Source organism: Camelina sativa, chromosome 14 (assembly GCF_030686135.1).
Source record: "Camelina sativa cultivar CO46 ecotype springtype chromosome 14, ASM3068613v1".
Classification (NCBI taxonomy): domain Eukaryota; kingdom Viridiplantae; phylum Streptophyta; class Magnoliopsida; order Brassicales; family Brassicaceae; genus Camelina; species Camelina sativa.
The window spans coordinates 2,986,967-3,002,740 of record NC_141893.1 but is presented as its reverse complement, the minus strand read 5'-3'; the positions used below and the strand labels follow the sequence as shown (position 1 = coordinate 3,002,740).

Genomic DNA, 15,774 nt, shown 5'->3' with positions numbered 1-15,774 from the left:
GGACGAGATTTTTTGGAAAAAAAGAAAATATTTCATTTATATAAGTAAGCAATTTAAATGTTAATTTATAAGTTTTTATAATTGTAATATGTTTAAGAATATTATATTAATTTATAAGTATATAATTGCTTTTATATAAGTAAGCAATTTAAATGTTAATTTATAAGTTTTTATAATTTGTAAAATATTTAAGAATATTATATTAATTTATAAGTATACAATTGCTTTTATATAAGGAAGCAATTTAAATGTTATTTTATAAGTTTTTATAATTTGTAAAATGTTTATGAATATTATATTAATTTATAAGTATACAATTGCTTTTATATAAGTAAGCAATTTAAATGTTATTTTATAAGTTTTTATAATTTGTAAAATGTTTATGAATATTATTTCACTATATCTTTATTCTAAAAACACCATAATTAGTTCTCCCATTTTTTTTACCTATAATCTTAATAACTGATCTAACATTATTTTCACTATATATTTAATCTAAAAACACAAAAAAAAAGTTCTCCTATTAATGATGCCCTTACGAGGAACGGTAAAAACCTTGATTTCGTTCCGAATTATTTACTTTTCAACAATTTACTTACATACGCATATTATGCAACACGACGATCGATGTCACTAGTACAAAACAACTGAATTATTGTTTTTGAGCACTATCAAATCTATCTAAATCTTAATAATCTTGTAAATATGTATTATGTATACTTTATAGTTTAAACTAGTTACATTTACAAGGGATTAATTCTGTTCGTAAATCTACCGCATACAGAGATACTGAAGCCAATAGTGGGGTTTGTAAACAAAAAGACGTTATTTAGTGTTTAAACGCTGGAATTCGGTAGAGGAATTAGTCTAGGTCCGAATCGTTTTGGACCTTTTTGGTCAAAAATTAAAATGTTAACAAAGTAGTCCAATGGGTGTGACATACCCGATGATGGCAAAACGGAATGCCAAGATTGTGGATACCATTTTAATTTTCATTGTGTGTAACAGTGTAAGTCGGATCTAAGAGATAGATACGTAACTCTCTATTATAAAAAACTGAAGAATGTCATACAGTATATATTTCTACGACGGATCTTATCATGTCTGAATTTGGAAAAATTAAAAGGAAACGGTGAATGTGTTGTTTATGTAACTGAATACAAAATTATTAACGAATTTACAAGTTTTTTTTGTTATGTTTTGGTTTATAAATGATCCGCATTCTCCGTGCCAATACACGATCGGATCAAACAAGCCGACGCCGTGACCATAACCGCAGCAAAGATCGAAGGCACAAACAAATCGAAACGCGATCTCTTCACCATGCTAGACGGCACGCACACACTCTCCCCAGCAAAATCCACCGGTATCTTCACGAACCCATCTCCTCCTCCGCACGAGGAAGACACCGTAGACACAAACGCCATCTCAGGAGCAAACGAAGCGACGGCGACCGTGAACATGAGGAGCACAGTCCACGTGGCAGCCTGAGCGATGACCGGCCAACGGTCAGAGACACTCCGTAGAAACGGCTCCATTAACGACGGAATGCGATGATACATCTTGATCAAAGAAGAAAAAGATAAAAAGGTGTTTTGTTGTTTGCGAACGAGAAAACGAAAAGATTGTGGGAATGACCAAAACCAAAGCTTGTTTGATGGGTGCGTGCGCGGTTTATGTGTTTGGAAAATGGGAAGAGCTGCTCTTCTTTGCACGTTTAACTAACTGCTCTTCTTTCCCCCATAGACAAACCAACTACTAATTACGGAACTGCCCCCTTTCCTTTGAACTCTTCTCTTCGTTTTTTGCCCCTTCCTTTCCGGGTCTTCTCCTTCCCCTTCGAGACTCCCACGTATTCCCCAATTACAACTTTGTTTAATTAACAATTGGGTATAGTAGTAGGTTTGTATTATTTGGCTTTCTTTGTTGGCTTCAGAGACGTGTTTGTTCTGTATTTTTTTTGTATAAACAATATCATCTGGAATCAAAACTCTTCTTTTCTTCAGAATTCAGATATTTGGTTCTGTATTTAGCTTAAGGAGGATACAAGAAATTTAATAACGATTATGACACTTGTGATAGTGAATTATGCTTTATTGTAGGTTCACCAAAAACTCTTCATTAATGTTAAGTGCGTTCACCTAAACCTAATGCTTACTTATGTCCTCCGTGTGCCATGACGATAATGATTCGTGAGAACTAAGCTACTAATTTCAATTTTGTTTCCCATTTTATTGTCTTCCAGTTACAATACGAAGTCGCAAGTTCGAATTGGACTCTGTTCTTTTTAGGTATGTAATTAGAGCAATACCGGGCTAAAAAAATGGATAAAAAAGGATATATACTTCAAATAAGAAATTGCAAATCCATCATCTCAATTGGGTAAATCGAAATGAAAAACATTACAATACTATCATAAAAGCAGTGAATTAAACAAAAAGGAACAACCATATCATCATCCTAGTTTTACATAAACAAGATACGAACTTTAAAAGCGACCAAAGCATCTAATTCCCTACTTCATAGCAAATCGAAATCCCTAAAAGTAAACCCTAGACCAAATTCAATTCCTTCAAGAGCTTGTAAACTTGGTCACGGCCTTTGTACCTTCAGAGACGGCGTGTTTAGCGAGTTCACCGGGGAGGACAAGTCTGACAGCAGTCTGGATCTCGCGAGAAGTAATCGTCGGCTTCTTGTTGTACCTTGCGAGCTTGGAAGACTCCTGAGCAAGCTTCTCGAAGATATCGTTGATGAAGCTGTTCATGATCCCCATGGCTTTGCTCGAGATCCCGATATCTGGGTGAACCTGCTTCAGCACCTTGAAGATGTAGATCTTGTAGGTTTCGATGTTCTTCTTGGATCTCTTCTTCTTCTTGTCGCCGGCCTCCTTCGTCGGTGGCAGTTTCTTTCCGGCCTTTGGTTTCTTCTCTGCCGGAGCTTTCTCGGCGGTCTTGTTCTCTTCCGCCGCGGGCTTCTTCTCGGCTGGCTTCTTCTCGGCTCTTGGTGCCATTATCTCGATTTGACGACTCGGGGGAAATAGAGTAAAGTTGCTAATCGGATATCGTTGTAGTGGTGGTGGTGGTGGTGGTGCTTGTTTTAGATCTCTCGAGGGTTTTTAGTATATATAGAGAAGGAACCGTTGTACTCTATTGGCTAATTGCATTTCACGAGGATCGTTGACGTGGAGGATTATCATTCGTTTAGATTGATCGACTTTTTAAAATAAGATCTGACGGCTGTGAGCGAGAGAATGATTACTTCTATTTTATTGGCTAACAGCACTTGACGCGGATAACTGACGTGTAGACTTATAATTCATTAGATTGATCAATTGTTAAATGAGGTCTGACGGCTCTGAGAGGCGCATTCGCCACATATCAATCACTCATCCGACCCAAAACGCAATTGCCCAGTTGATAGCTTCGACAGGCTTCAATGGTCGTGTAATAAAGAAGCCCATTGGGCTTAAAACGCATCGTATCAAACACATTTCATTTGGTTTCTATGATTTTTCTCGAGTATAAAATCTAATAAGAAAACCCTAGCTCACCTTCTCTTCTTCCTCTATTTGCTTTTCTCCGTCACTGAGTGCCTCAGCCTCTCGAGCTCCAAATCTTAAGGTACAATCGTCTCCACTATACTACTCGCTCAGATTCTCTGATCTCCTTATAGAATTTTCAGAAGTGAGCGATTGCTAATTGTTCGTGAGTTTGTTTATTCTCTTGTTTCGCTTCCGAGAATTTTAGGATCTTAGAGTTCTTTGTTTTGTTTTGTTGATGTAACGTAGCATTTTCATAGTGAACTTAGGAACGCTTGCGTATTCATCAGTCTTAGCTTCGTTTTCTCTCTGTATATGCATTTTCTGGAGTGTAACCATGAGACCTCTTTGTCTTAGTGATTTTGTTTTGCATTTACAAGTTCTTAGTTATTCCCATTGAAGTCAATTTTCGTGATGCTTAGTTCTGTGCATTGTATCATGAACTACTTACAGTAAGATCGTTTCTGTTTTGAACCAAAGATCAGAAGCTAAATGCTCTGCATATTTTGTTTGTTTTAGCTAAATGCTCATGTATTCTGTTTGAGTTGTTTAGTAGAGGATTGAGCGAAGGGCAAGATGGTGAGAATCAGTGTTCTTAACGATGCTCTCAAGAGCATGTACAATGCTGAGAAACGAGGCAAGAGGCAGGTCATGATCAGGCCATCCTCAAAAGTCATTATCAAGTTTCTGATTGTCATGCAGAAGCACGGTATGATGATGTCTCCCATTAGTTTTTTACATAAAGATCCTCAAGATTCTTAGGTGTCGGTTCTCTAAATTTTTTTGTGGTTACCAATCAAATGCAGGTTACATCGGTGAGTTTGAGTATGTCGATGACCACAGATCTGGCAAGATCGTCGTTGAATTGAACGGAAGGTTGAACAAGTGTGGCGTTATCAGCCCACGTTTTGATGTTGGTGTCAAGGAAATTGAAGGTTGGACTGCCCGTTTGCTACCTTCTAGACAGGTTCGCTCTCCTCACTCACTATAAGATCAAGCTTTGAGAGTGTTGTAGAATCACTTTGCATACTGTACCAATACAACAGTGTTAGTAGTTTGTGTACTTGTCTCAATGGTAATAATGGATTTAAGCCACTAAATTCTGCAGTTTGGCTACATCGTCCTGACTACCTCTGCTGGTATTATGGACCATGAAGAAGCCAGAAGGAAGAATGTCGGAGGCAAGGTTCTCGGCTTCTTCTATTGAAGTTTTATTTATGGGGAAAGAGATTTTCAATTGAGCTATATTTTTAACTTTTGTCCTCCATTTTCTCTGAAACTACCTTTGTTGTTCTTTCGAATTTTGTGTTAACTTTGATGGATAGTTCTTAAAATTACTCTTTTTGGTTTGAAGCTCTTTTAAGATTCATTTTGAACTTCGGATGCATTCGTCATCTTGAATTACTGCAAAACGCTCTACTAATTATCCTATCTCTTACGCTTCGTTTAGATTTACGAGCTCATCTCTGTAACTTTAGTTTCTAAATATACAAAATAATCTTGATCGTAATATTATGTGTTCTCTACTAATGTGATAACCGAATCATTCTTTACCTTTAATTAAGAACTACATCGCATCATACACACCCCAGCAATGGCTTAATACATTTTTTGCGGTTAAAGTAAAGAATAAGACACAAAAAGTGACAAATCATTGGTGTTATCAATTAACATCAAGAAACGTGGAAACCCAAAAAAAAATAAAAACTCTTCAAGAAACAAGAACAAACTGCCAAAGGAACATAGTTGCCCAATTTCTAATTCTAGTTTTCTTCCATAAAATCGATCACACCTTATTAGAAAATGGTCTACGGATCACTCTTCCCTCTCCAGCCAAATCTCAGCCGCCGTCTCATCTCATCTCCAGCACCGTGAGCTCGGAAATACCTTCATGTAATTAGATATGTAAGAGATAAAAAAGAGAGAGAGAGAGAGAGAGGAAAGTTTGATGAGGAGCATTCATTGTTGATACTGGCCTTTACGACCTCATCAAAAGAGAAGCCAAATGGAGAGGAGACGTTTCATTTTGGGTTTATAGACCAAAAAAAGTGGTCATTTGAGAGAGGATCTTCGAAAGCATATGCTCTGAACCATTAACTTAGCTGACCTGAGACCCATTATTACTACTTTTGATTTTCTTCTTTTTCCACTTTTTTTGTTAAAATATTTAAAATGGTATTAATTATTGAGACGAGTAACATGGGGTTGCTCGCCACACGAAAGTAGAAAGAAAGTGAGGTTCTCTTTTCTTCGCCTAGTTGTTTCTCATTGGAGTGCTTCCAACTGTTCGATCTGTATATTTGACGAGGTGACCAAAAGTGGCTCAGTTTTATTATTTTCACTTGGCAATTGGGTTATGTTGGTAGGCTCTCCACGTATTTTATATGAACATTTCAAAGCATGTGGCGGTCGGCTAATCTGACATCACTTTGGTTGTGATCTTGTACAATCTTTTTATCGGTTTCAGATGTATTCTCCGTTTATGAAACGTGCGTGCATATATATTATTCTCTAACCAAGTCATTGTCTCAAGCTGGTGGAAAGGATACGTTACTGACGTTAGACTTGATATGATTTTGTACATTATTCAATTTAAGGTCTTCAATTTTTTAAAGCAAATTTCGTGTTTGATGAGTTTACAAGAAAATAAATTAACATTCCACCAACACTCAGTGTATAAAAGTGTTACTAAATACATGATTTAGGTCAGTTGTCTAAGGTCTAAGGAGATGGGACTTCGCAAGAACGTGATGGATTAACAAAAGAATTATCTTCTCCTAAAGGCATCTTTATTTGGTAGAGTCAAAATCAATAATTATATAGAAACGTAATTAATTAATAAGATCGTGGGAATAAAGTAATGGATAAAACTTGGATTAAAACGTTAATTAAGATAATTATCCACAAGTAAAAAAAAAATCTCTTTGTTTTCGCCGAGTCAGTCTCTGTTTTAGTAACGGATGCACTCTTAAGCCTCTCCTTATAAATAAACGTGTCGCATCTCTTTATTCACATCATCACATTATCAAAATTGACTACTCCTCCTTTACCAAAAAAAATCTTCTTCTTTTACTGAAAAAAATGGAGTTGGATCTTTCACCTAAGCTGCCGAAGAAGGTGTACGGAGGAGATGGTGGATCGTACTTTGCTTGGTGCCCAGAAGAGTTGCCGATGCTTTAACAGGGTAACATTGGTGCTGCTAAGCTTGCTCTTGAGAAGCATGGCTTCGCTGTCCCTCGTTACTCTGATTCCTCTAAGGTCGCTTATGTTCTTCAAGGTTCGTTTTTTTTTTTTCTCTTTCTGATCTTCTTCTAAAAAGGTGTCGACTTTATTCCGATCCATGTTTTTTGTATTATGGGTTTGATCGATTTCGTAACTCTGCTTTGATTTTTGAGGGTTTTGATCCTTGTTTCTTCAAAAAGTTGTCAACTTTATGGTCATTCATGCATATTCATCACTCTGATTGGGTTTATTGTGATCCTGATTCTACGATCTGTTAGCTGATTTTATTCTTGCATTAAGACTGTGAATAGTGAAGAGTATGATAGTCAAAATAGATCACGACTACTGTGTGCCAGAAAAGGAGTAGTCTTTTGCTGTTTTTGTTATGCTTAATCACGTTTTCATCGTTTGATCTAATAATAACCTCGCGTGTAAGGAATTAAAAGCTTCTTACTTTACCTTTTTTTTTATATTGATTTCAGGATCTGGAACTGCCGGGATTGTCCTCCCTGAGCAGGAGGAGAAGGTGATCGAAATCAAGCAAGGTGATTCGATTGCTCTTCCCTTTGGTGTGGTCACATGGTGGTTCAACAACCAGGATACGGAGCTTGTTATCCTCTTTCTCGGTGAAACCCACAAGGGTCACAAAGCAGGACAGTTCACTGAGTTCTATCTCACTGGCTCAAACGGTATCTTCACCGGTTTCTCCACTGAGTTTGTAGGCAGAGCCTGGGACCTTGATGAGAACACCGTGAAGAAACTCGTTGGTTCTCAAACCGGTAATGGCATTGTGAAGCTTGATGCGAGCTTTAAGATGCCACAGCCCAAGAAGGAGCACCGTGATGGGTTTGTCTTGAACTGTTTGGAGGCTCCTCTTGATGTTGACATCAAGGATGGAGGCAGGGTCGTTGTCTTGAACACCAAGAACCTTCCTTTGGTTGGAGAGGTTGGTTTTGGAGCTGATCTTGTTCGGATCGATGCACATTCCATGTGCTCTCCTGGTTTCTCTTGTGACTCGGCTCTTCAGGTGACTTACATTGTGGGTGGAAGTGGAAGAGTCCAGGTGGCTGGTGCTGATGGGAAAAGAGTTCTTGAGACTCATATCAAAGCTGGTTCTCTCTTCATTGTGCCAAGGTTCTTTGTGGTTTCAAAGATTGCTGATTCTGATGGCATGTCTTGGTTCTCCATTGTCACTACTCCTGAGTAAGAACTTTTTTTTTCTCTACAGTTCCCATTTGAGTTTTTAGATTGAATGAATTATGAAACTAAAAAGTTTGTAACTATCTCTTTGTGTTTTTGTAGTCCAATTTTCACACATTTGGCTGGAAGGACATCGGTGTGGAAGGCTTTGTCACCAGAGGTTCTGCAGGCGGCGTTTAAGGTGACTCCGGAGGTGGAGAACTCTTTCCGTTCAAGGAGAACTGCTGACGCCATTTTCTTCCCTCCTTCCAAGTGAAGAAGAAGAAGAAAGTAAAGGAGAACAAGAACCAGCTTTTCTTTTTTTTTTTTTATCTTTGATCTTTTTTTTTTTTTTTTTTAATATGATTTGGGTTTTTTTGTTTTCCTGGACCGGTTCTTGTTCTCATTGATAAAACAAAATAAAAAGCATTTTATATATGATGAGTCTTCTAAGAAACCTTGATTCAAAATAAATTCGTCATTAACTAAGTCGTTAGTTAAAATAAGTTTTCTCTTAAAAAAAACAAAGCATAATACACTAAAATATGATGAAACATTGTTGCATATGATTTTTATAACTATAACATTCAGAATTATTTTATAAATATTTTAAAATGTCAACAAGTAGGAATAGGTACATTACAAGCCACTAAAATATTTTTAGCAGCTGACAAATATGGACCACCAATCCGGGGATCTTTTAAATAATCACAAAAACACGATTGCTTATCTTTTAATATCATGCAACATTCGGTTGATGGTGAGCTCCAGCCTTGTAGTGCTGATAGACATGGTATAAGATCAGTCACAGCGCATGCCGCTTTCTCCTCTGCTTTTGTTGGAGCCAGAGTTGAGATAACAAACGCGATGAAAACTAGTGTTATGAACTTCATCATCATGTCTTGTTTCTTAAAACCTCCTTTAATTTCTACCTATTTTTTTTTTTTCTTTTTTTTTTTTTTTCTTTTGTTTAGAAAATGTCCGAAATATTGATTATGAGATTTGTTTAAGGATTGGTGAAGCAAATATATAGATGGAGTAATGTTTTGCAATAGGAAAGTGTGTTTTAAGGTAGAGTTATCATGTCTTTGACAAAAAAAAAAAAAAAAAAGAAGGTAGAGTATCATGTCTTTCAGTGCATTTTTAAATCTACATGTAACACATATTATTAATTGGAATCAAACAATCAAGATTTGAAAGCAATGCCTTAGAAATACTTAATTGTAAGGAAATCAAAATCATCAATGGATATGTAGAATAATACTAATTTATATAGAGGTTTGATATGAATACAATATGAAATCAAATCTATGTAAATCTTCGAAGGTTACTTACAAATAAAATTAATTTGGAAAGGAATAAAACAAAAAGAAGTAAATGATCTGTGAATCTATAAAAGAAAAATTAAGAAAATGATTTTTACACATAGTACAGGTTGTTTGGTTTAGGTTAACCGGAGTTTGGTTTAAAATTATGGTATACGGGGGACTTATTCTGGCTGTCTGGGACGTGACAATATGATGAATATGGGGATACTAGTTAGTGGTGTAAAACTGGTGCCTCAAAAATGTTTGATTGGTCTAAAAAAAAATCAGTCAAACATTCATATGCGTTTCTAGATTGAATCAAACAAAAAAAAAGTCTGAAACTATTTTCTCGTGTTTTTTTGCAGTCCAATTTTCACATATTTGGCTGGAAGGACATCGGTGTGGGAGGCTTTGACACCATAGGTTCTGCAGGCGGCGTTTAAGGTGACTCCGGAGGTGGAGAACTCTTTCCGTTCAAAGAGGACTTAACATTAATGTAACGCTAATCTTAAGCATTGAAGAAATTTGACAGTTAACATTCTCAGATCCCCATCCTTGAAGAAATCTAAGCTTTAAAAGTGTGATGATTCGAAAAGAAATTTGAACAACTAGTATCTAAAAAAAACAGTTAATAATTTTTCTTTTATCAAACAAAACAAACAGAGTATTGAATTAGGAAATTGATTTTAGATACAGTAAATTAATTTACCCTTATTTTTTTGTTTTTTTTTGGGGGTAGAAATTTACCCTTAATTTATTATACATAAGTTTGATATGATCAAATGATTTCAAATCTATGAAGACCTCCAAAATTTTACTATAAAAAAAGTTATTAAGAAAGTAACAAAACAACGAAGTAAAATATCTGTAAATCTTAAATAAGAAAGTGACTTTTATACGTACAGTACAACCTTTGTAAATTAGTTATGTTGGGTGTATAATAGAAGTAATATTTATTTTATTTATTTTGTAATTTTTACTTAAACTGTTATATATATATGATTGTTTTATTTGTTTTAATTTTTTTTTTGCTCAAACACTATGTCATGAAATCATATGTTGAATATAACTTATGAAAATAACATCTATTTTGTAAAATCTATTCTAGTAGATCTAGATTTTGACATGTGGTACACTGCAGTTTAAGTTATTTGATTAAAATATTAATTTTTGTTTGTTATTTTTTTTTTGTTTAGTTTTTAAAAGTATATATTGTATTTTGATTATTAATTATATGACTTAACTTACACTATATCGCATATTAATTATTTTGTTACAGTATTAATTAATCGATTTAATTGGATACGTCTATTAATCTAATATTCATATTGTTAACAAAGTAATGAGATGATATTTTATCCATGTAGCACCGAATTAATGACATTTTAAGTTTCTATTACTATCTACTCAAACATGTCTAGCCATATTATCCGTCGTGTGATATTTTAATTCGTTGTACACCGCAGAAAAAACTTCATAAAAATCTAAATATATATTTTTTAAAATTAAAATGTTTTAATAAAGTTTTTTTTTTAGAAATTGAACTACTTATAATATTTGAACTTCTTATAAAGTTAGTTATTATTAATATCTTAAACATTTATAGAAATTAAATGTTTTAATAATTGAAATATTAATAATCTTTAAAGTTTTTTAAAAGTTCACAAAATAATGAGATGATATTTTACTCGTGTAGCACCGAATTAATGACATTTTAATTTTTTATTAATATCAGCTCAAACATGTCATGCCATATAATCCGTCATATAATATATTAATTCGTATATATTATTAAAATTTAAAATGTTTGAATAAATTTTATTATTTTAGAAATTAAAATACTTATAATATTTGAACTTCTGATAAAGTTTAAATATTATTCATATCTTAAACATTTTATAAAAAGATAAATGTTTTAATAATTGAAATATTAATAATCTTTAAAATTTTAAAAAAGTTATACATTTGAATTTTTAAAGTTATTAAAAGTTAAAATTCTTTAAAATAAAGAACCATAATAAAATGCATAAACTTCTGCTCATTTGTATTCAGAATCATTTTGGTCTCTTTTTTATTAATATGACTTTGAATCTTTGCCTAGTTTTATTAGGTGATGTAGGGCATTTTGTATATTTTTTTTATTCATTAGTTGAGCAATATATGTCTGTTTAAAAAAATAATAATTTACATCATATGCAGAAAAAATCATAAATTTTATTAACTAAATATATTAGATAAAAAATTAAAATAATTAAAATATAAAATAAAATAAATGTGAAAGAAGAATCACATATTTTTGTTTTAATTAGGTTGAGAGATTTCCTTATCTTTTAAATGTTACCTATAATTGATTTATATGTTACTATAATTAACTAATACCATACTATCCTTACTTACCAAAAATCAGACTAACTCGTATATTATGATACACCTATGTCACAAGTTTATAACCAAAAAATCATAAATATATCTATTATATAGTCTACAAAAAAATGTCGTGTACTTCCGTTTTATTATATAGGGGATTAATTTATAGTGGTATTCATTTATTTAATAGAAGTCATGTGTATATTATTATATAGCATAAATTAATAATTATAGAGATATTTTTTATTTATTAAAAATTAAATATATGGATTGAGAAAGTTTTACCAGAATAAGATTACATTGGTAATTATTTTATAAACATTTGAAAATTCAACAACTTGGATAAAGCATACCACAAGCATGGAAAACTTTTCTAGCAGGTTTAAGATACTTATCAATAGATGGGTTTTTCATGTAATCACATAGACACGACTGTTGTTTTTTCAAGTTTCTACAACATTCCGTAGATGGTGGCCTTCCGGTTTCTAACGCTGGTAGGCATACTTGAAGATCTGTCTCGACGCAAGCCACTTTCTCCTCTTCCCTCGAAACTCTAACATCCAGTGCTTTGGTCGAGGCCAAAGACGACATGACAAAAGCAATGACCAGTAATGTAATGATGAACTTCATGTATTATAACTTAAGCAACTGCAACAACCCAATTCTAATTCTTTTTTTTTTTTTTTGCTTTGAAAGTGTTTGAGATTTTCTGTTGTGAGATGTTTAAGGATGGTAAAGTTATACAGATGGAGTAATGTCCTTCAATAGGTAAGTTTGCTTTTAAACAATATCTATCTATATATATAAAGGTAACTTTTCTCTTTTCTCATTCCTCCTAATCAATGTTATATATTTCTTTTTGCATTAAGAAAATGTTATTTTTAAATATTCATTCATTGCATATTTATTAGTTATAATTGATAATAGTAAAAAATAAATAAAAAACAAATGTAATAAAATTAATTAAATATTAAAATAGTAAAAAATAACATAAATTTGTTTTAGTAAATAATAACAACAATAACTATATAAAAATGAATGAATTAACATAAATGAAAATAGTAAAATAATACTATGAATTTGTTATAGTGTTAATTTATTATTCTAATTTTAACCAAAAAATTATCATATTTCAAAATTTAGAATGGGTTAATAAGTTTTAGAATTGAAGTAAGATTTTAGTCCATGCTGAAGTAAAAAAAATAATCATGTAATTGTATTTATAAAATTCTAACATAAAAATAAAAGAGAATTGAAGTTAAACATTAGTTTCTAAGAAACATTTACTACTTTGTTCAAAAAAAAAAGCATTTACTACAAAGATCTAATAATAAATTTCACTTAAAAAAATAAAATATTAATTATTCAACTAAACTTAAAAGTTTTGATCTAAGACGAAGACATTGGTCAAATTTTTTTTGGAAAAACTATGGAAAAAAATCTTGCAAAAAACAATCCATCTAAAAAACAAAATCAATGGTCACAAAATATAGAAAAATGATATGTAAGCCGTTACAAAAATACCACGTGATTTGTGTACAAAATTTAAAGTACACTATGAACACTAAATAAAGTATTTTAAATTCATATATGTGTGACACATTATTTTTTGTACTATTTCAAGAAATTTACGTGTACACGTATTAAGATTGTGTTTAGTTGCTAAGCACATATAAATGGAATTTCTTTCAAATTTTGGATACGAGAAGATGATGACAAGTCAGCAGTCTCCTTCAGTTATCATGTTGATTGATTCAAGGTTTATTTAGTGAGCATTACTTTTATGTAATTAACAACAACAAGGATGCTTTATCTATTTAGGCAACAGGTAATTTTAACCTAAAAAACCCTCTTTCTAATTTTTCAGAAGAAATTTATGTACACAATGTATTCAAAGACTTCAACTGTGATGGGTTTTGGTATGCACCAAAGAAAATATACTTGTGGTTTAGAATCCACATTCATGAGAAACCAAGTGAACCTTGACATGATAAACTCCGAATGATAAATATTATCAAATATGATTGTGATAATTATTACATTATAAATTATGTTATTAATATTTGAAACTTCAACAGTTAGGAATATGTATGCCACAAGCCGCTATGACTCTTTTAGCAGCTCCAATATACTGACTAATGGGTGGACTAAGCAAGTATTTACACAAACATGACTGTTGTTCTTTTAATTTTTTGCAACATTCCGTTGATGGTGGACTTTCAGTTATTATTGCATGCTTGCATATTTGAAGATCTTCCAAATGGCAAGCGGCTTTCACCTCTTCCCCTGAAACTATTGTTCTTGTCAGAACCATAGACAACAAAACAGAGGCAGTGAATACTAATGTAATGAACTTCATGTCTTGTAACCTTATTAATGACTCCCTTATGTATAACTCTATTTTGATTGCTTAAAAATGTTTGAGATTTTGATTATGAGATGTTTAAAGGTTGGTGAAGCTATATATATAGAGGGTGTGGGACTTGGAAGAATATTCGAGAATAGGCAAGGCCGCAAGGGTGCTTTTAGCTAGTGTATTTTGTCTTCCTTTTTTCTTTAATTTTTTTTTTTTTAGTGACAACTTTTTTAAAATAAAAATGTATAAACACATTTAGATTGTGTCAAATGTAGGCAATTCTTTGGAACTGCAATTAAATAAGATAAATTGCATAAATATAATAACTATCAAAAACTATTTATTTCAGATTTATACAATACTAATTTAAATAGAAATGTGATTTTAAAAGGTGGCAAGAACTTGGTGAATCTTTAAATATTAACTTTAAATAATAAATTAAGTTGTAATTAAATAAACAAAAAGAAGAAATAATAGGTTTACATGGTTGTTGGTTAAGGTTTACCTGGTTCTGGATTTAGATTTGAAGAACCGGTATATAGAATTTGGGTGTTGAAAACGAATTGGACAGTAATTGGAGTTTTCTTATCCAATGTGCTTCTTATAAGTTTCTTACAAGTTCCATTCTACGCCATCTTGTTCTTGTATTTCTTAGTCCCGTAATTAATTTTACCTTGCTTCATTAGTTTAGAATTTCAGTTATTCGAAGAGCTTGTATTTGAGAGTGTTGTTTGATATTTGATCATGTACTCTTGGAAAGGTTTGCATTTTGGCATAAACTATACAAGTCACAGACTCGTTTGCTTCTAAAATTTCTAGTTGTATAGTCGGAATTGTTTCAGAATGTTTGCCTTTGGATCTTCTTTGCATGTTTTGAACTTTACAATTACATGTTTGCATTTGGATTTCTTCAATGTATCGCTCCCGTGGGGGTTTTTTTTTTTTTTTTAAGAATTTCAGTGTCAATGGTTGAATGTCAAGAAACTGTTGGACGATCTTCACCATGATAGAAAAATAAATATGCTACACCCTAATTTTGTTACATGTTTGAATTCTCATGAACAATGTTTAAATTATATATATATATATATATATTCCCAAATGTGATTATTTGTTTTTTGTTGCTCATTATGTTTTGCTTTTCTAAACTATATAAGAAAACGAAAACAATGTATACTGAATCAGGTGAAATCATGATATTCATAGATTCTAATGATCAATTACATTTAGGAAAAGGTATGTTACAAGTCGTTATGATTGAATAAGCAAATTTAAGATATGTAAAAAACTCTGTGGATCCATAGAACTCGCAAATACATGATTGTTGTTCTCTAAATTTTGCACAACATTCCTTCGTTGGTGGGTTTCCGATTGCGGCTGGTAAGCATGCAGGGTTAAGTTTTTCCACGCTGCATGCCGTTTTAGCCATTGTTGGAGCCACATATGATAGAAGGAAGGCGATGAATATTAATGTTATGAATTTCATGTCTCGATCGTAACCTTAACAACTCCTTTGATCTAATTCTAGTTGTTTCTGTATTTCTTTACTTAGAAAATGTATTAGATGTTTTGATGATGCGATGTTGAAGCAATATATATATATAGATAGAGATGCTCTACAACCAGCCAAATAAGGTAGGTATTCTAAAAACTTGAATACATATACGTTTAGTCAATGCATTAAAATCTAGTCAAAAACTTGAATACATATGTTTACTCAATGCATTTAAAATCTAGTCAAAAACTTGAATACATATACGTTTAGTCAATGCATTAAAATCTAGTCAAAAACTTGAATACATGTA

The 15,774-nt window shown here is 32.4% G+C and overlaps 5 protein-coding genes and 3 pseudogenes across 6 annotated transcripts; 3 read left to right on the top strand and 5 right to left on the bottom strand.

Annotated features, from left to right (window-relative positions):
- Positions 1–1,030: 1,030 nt before the first annotated feature.
- On the bottom strand, positions 1,031–1,709 carry LOC104739362 (uncharacterized). Its single transcript, XM_010459684.3, has one exon. It carries the CDS (start codon positions 1,560–1,562, stop codon positions 1,206–1,208), a length of 357 nt encoding a protein of 118 aa, XP_010457986.1. The 5' UTR covers positions 1,563–1,709; the 3' UTR covers positions 1,031–1,205.
- A 615-nt stretch (positions 1,710–2,324) lies between these two features.
- LOC104739361 (histone H2B.1-like) lies at positions 2,325–3,010 on the bottom strand. Its single transcript, XM_010459682.3, has one exon. The coding sequence runs from the start codon at positions 3,008–3,010 to the stop codon at positions 2,573–2,575; it is 438 nt and encodes a 145-aa protein (XP_010457984.1). The 3' UTR covers positions 2,325–2,572.
- A 244-nt stretch (positions 3,011–3,254) lies between these two features.
- LOC104739360 (small ribosomal subunit protein uS8z/uS8w) lies at positions 3,255–4,891 on the top strand. Of its 2 annotated transcripts, none has more exons than XM_087484201.1 (4): positions 3,255–3,620; positions 4,095–4,247; positions 4,345–4,505; positions 4,647–4,891. In XM_087484201.1, exons 2-4 carry the CDS (start codon positions 4,115–4,117, stop codon positions 4,743–4,745), a joined length of 393 nt encoding a protein of 130 aa, XP_087340327.1. In that variant the 5' UTR covers positions 3,255–3,620; positions 4,095–4,114; the 3' UTR covers positions 4,746–4,891. The 2 variants fall into 2 exon arrangements, with proteins under 2 accessions (XP_087340327.1, XP_087340326.1); XM_087484200.1 differs by having other exon boundaries at positions 4,092–4,247.
- A 1,564-nt stretch (positions 4,892–6,455) lies between these two features.
- Positions 6,456–8,375, top strand: LOC147927788 (glutelin type-A 3-like). Its single transcript, XM_087483079.1, has 3 exons — positions 6,456–6,815; positions 7,243–7,963; positions 8,063–8,375. The coding sequence occupies exons 2-3, from the start codon at positions 7,575–7,577 to the stop codon at positions 8,214–8,216; spliced, it is 543 nt and encodes a 180-aa protein (XP_087339205.1). The 5' UTR covers positions 6,456–6,815; positions 7,243–7,574; the 3' UTR covers positions 8,217–8,375.
- On the top strand, positions 6,620–7,561 carry LOC147927789 (glutelin type-D 1-like). The gene is made up of 4 exons (XM_087484666.1): positions 6,620–6,655; positions 6,722–6,815; positions 7,243–7,449; positions 7,557–7,561. Exons 1-4 carry the CDS (start codon positions 6,620–6,622, stop codon positions 7,559–7,561), a joined length of 342 nt encoding a protein of 113 aa, XP_087340792.1.
- Positions 8,376–8,508: 133 nt separating the features above from the next.
- Positions 8,509–8,887, bottom strand: LOC104759112 (non-specific lipid-transfer protein 2P pseudogene; annotated as a pseudogene).
- A 2,947-nt stretch (positions 8,888–11,834) lies between these two features.
- LOC147927787 (non-specific lipid-transfer protein 2P pseudogene) lies at positions 11,835–12,383 on the bottom strand (annotated as a pseudogene).
- A 1,232-nt stretch (positions 12,384–13,615) lies between these two features.
- LOC109128881 (non-specific lipid-transfer protein 2P pseudogene) lies at positions 13,616–14,055 on the bottom strand (annotated as a pseudogene).
- Positions 14,056–15,774: the final 1,719 nt, after the last annotated feature.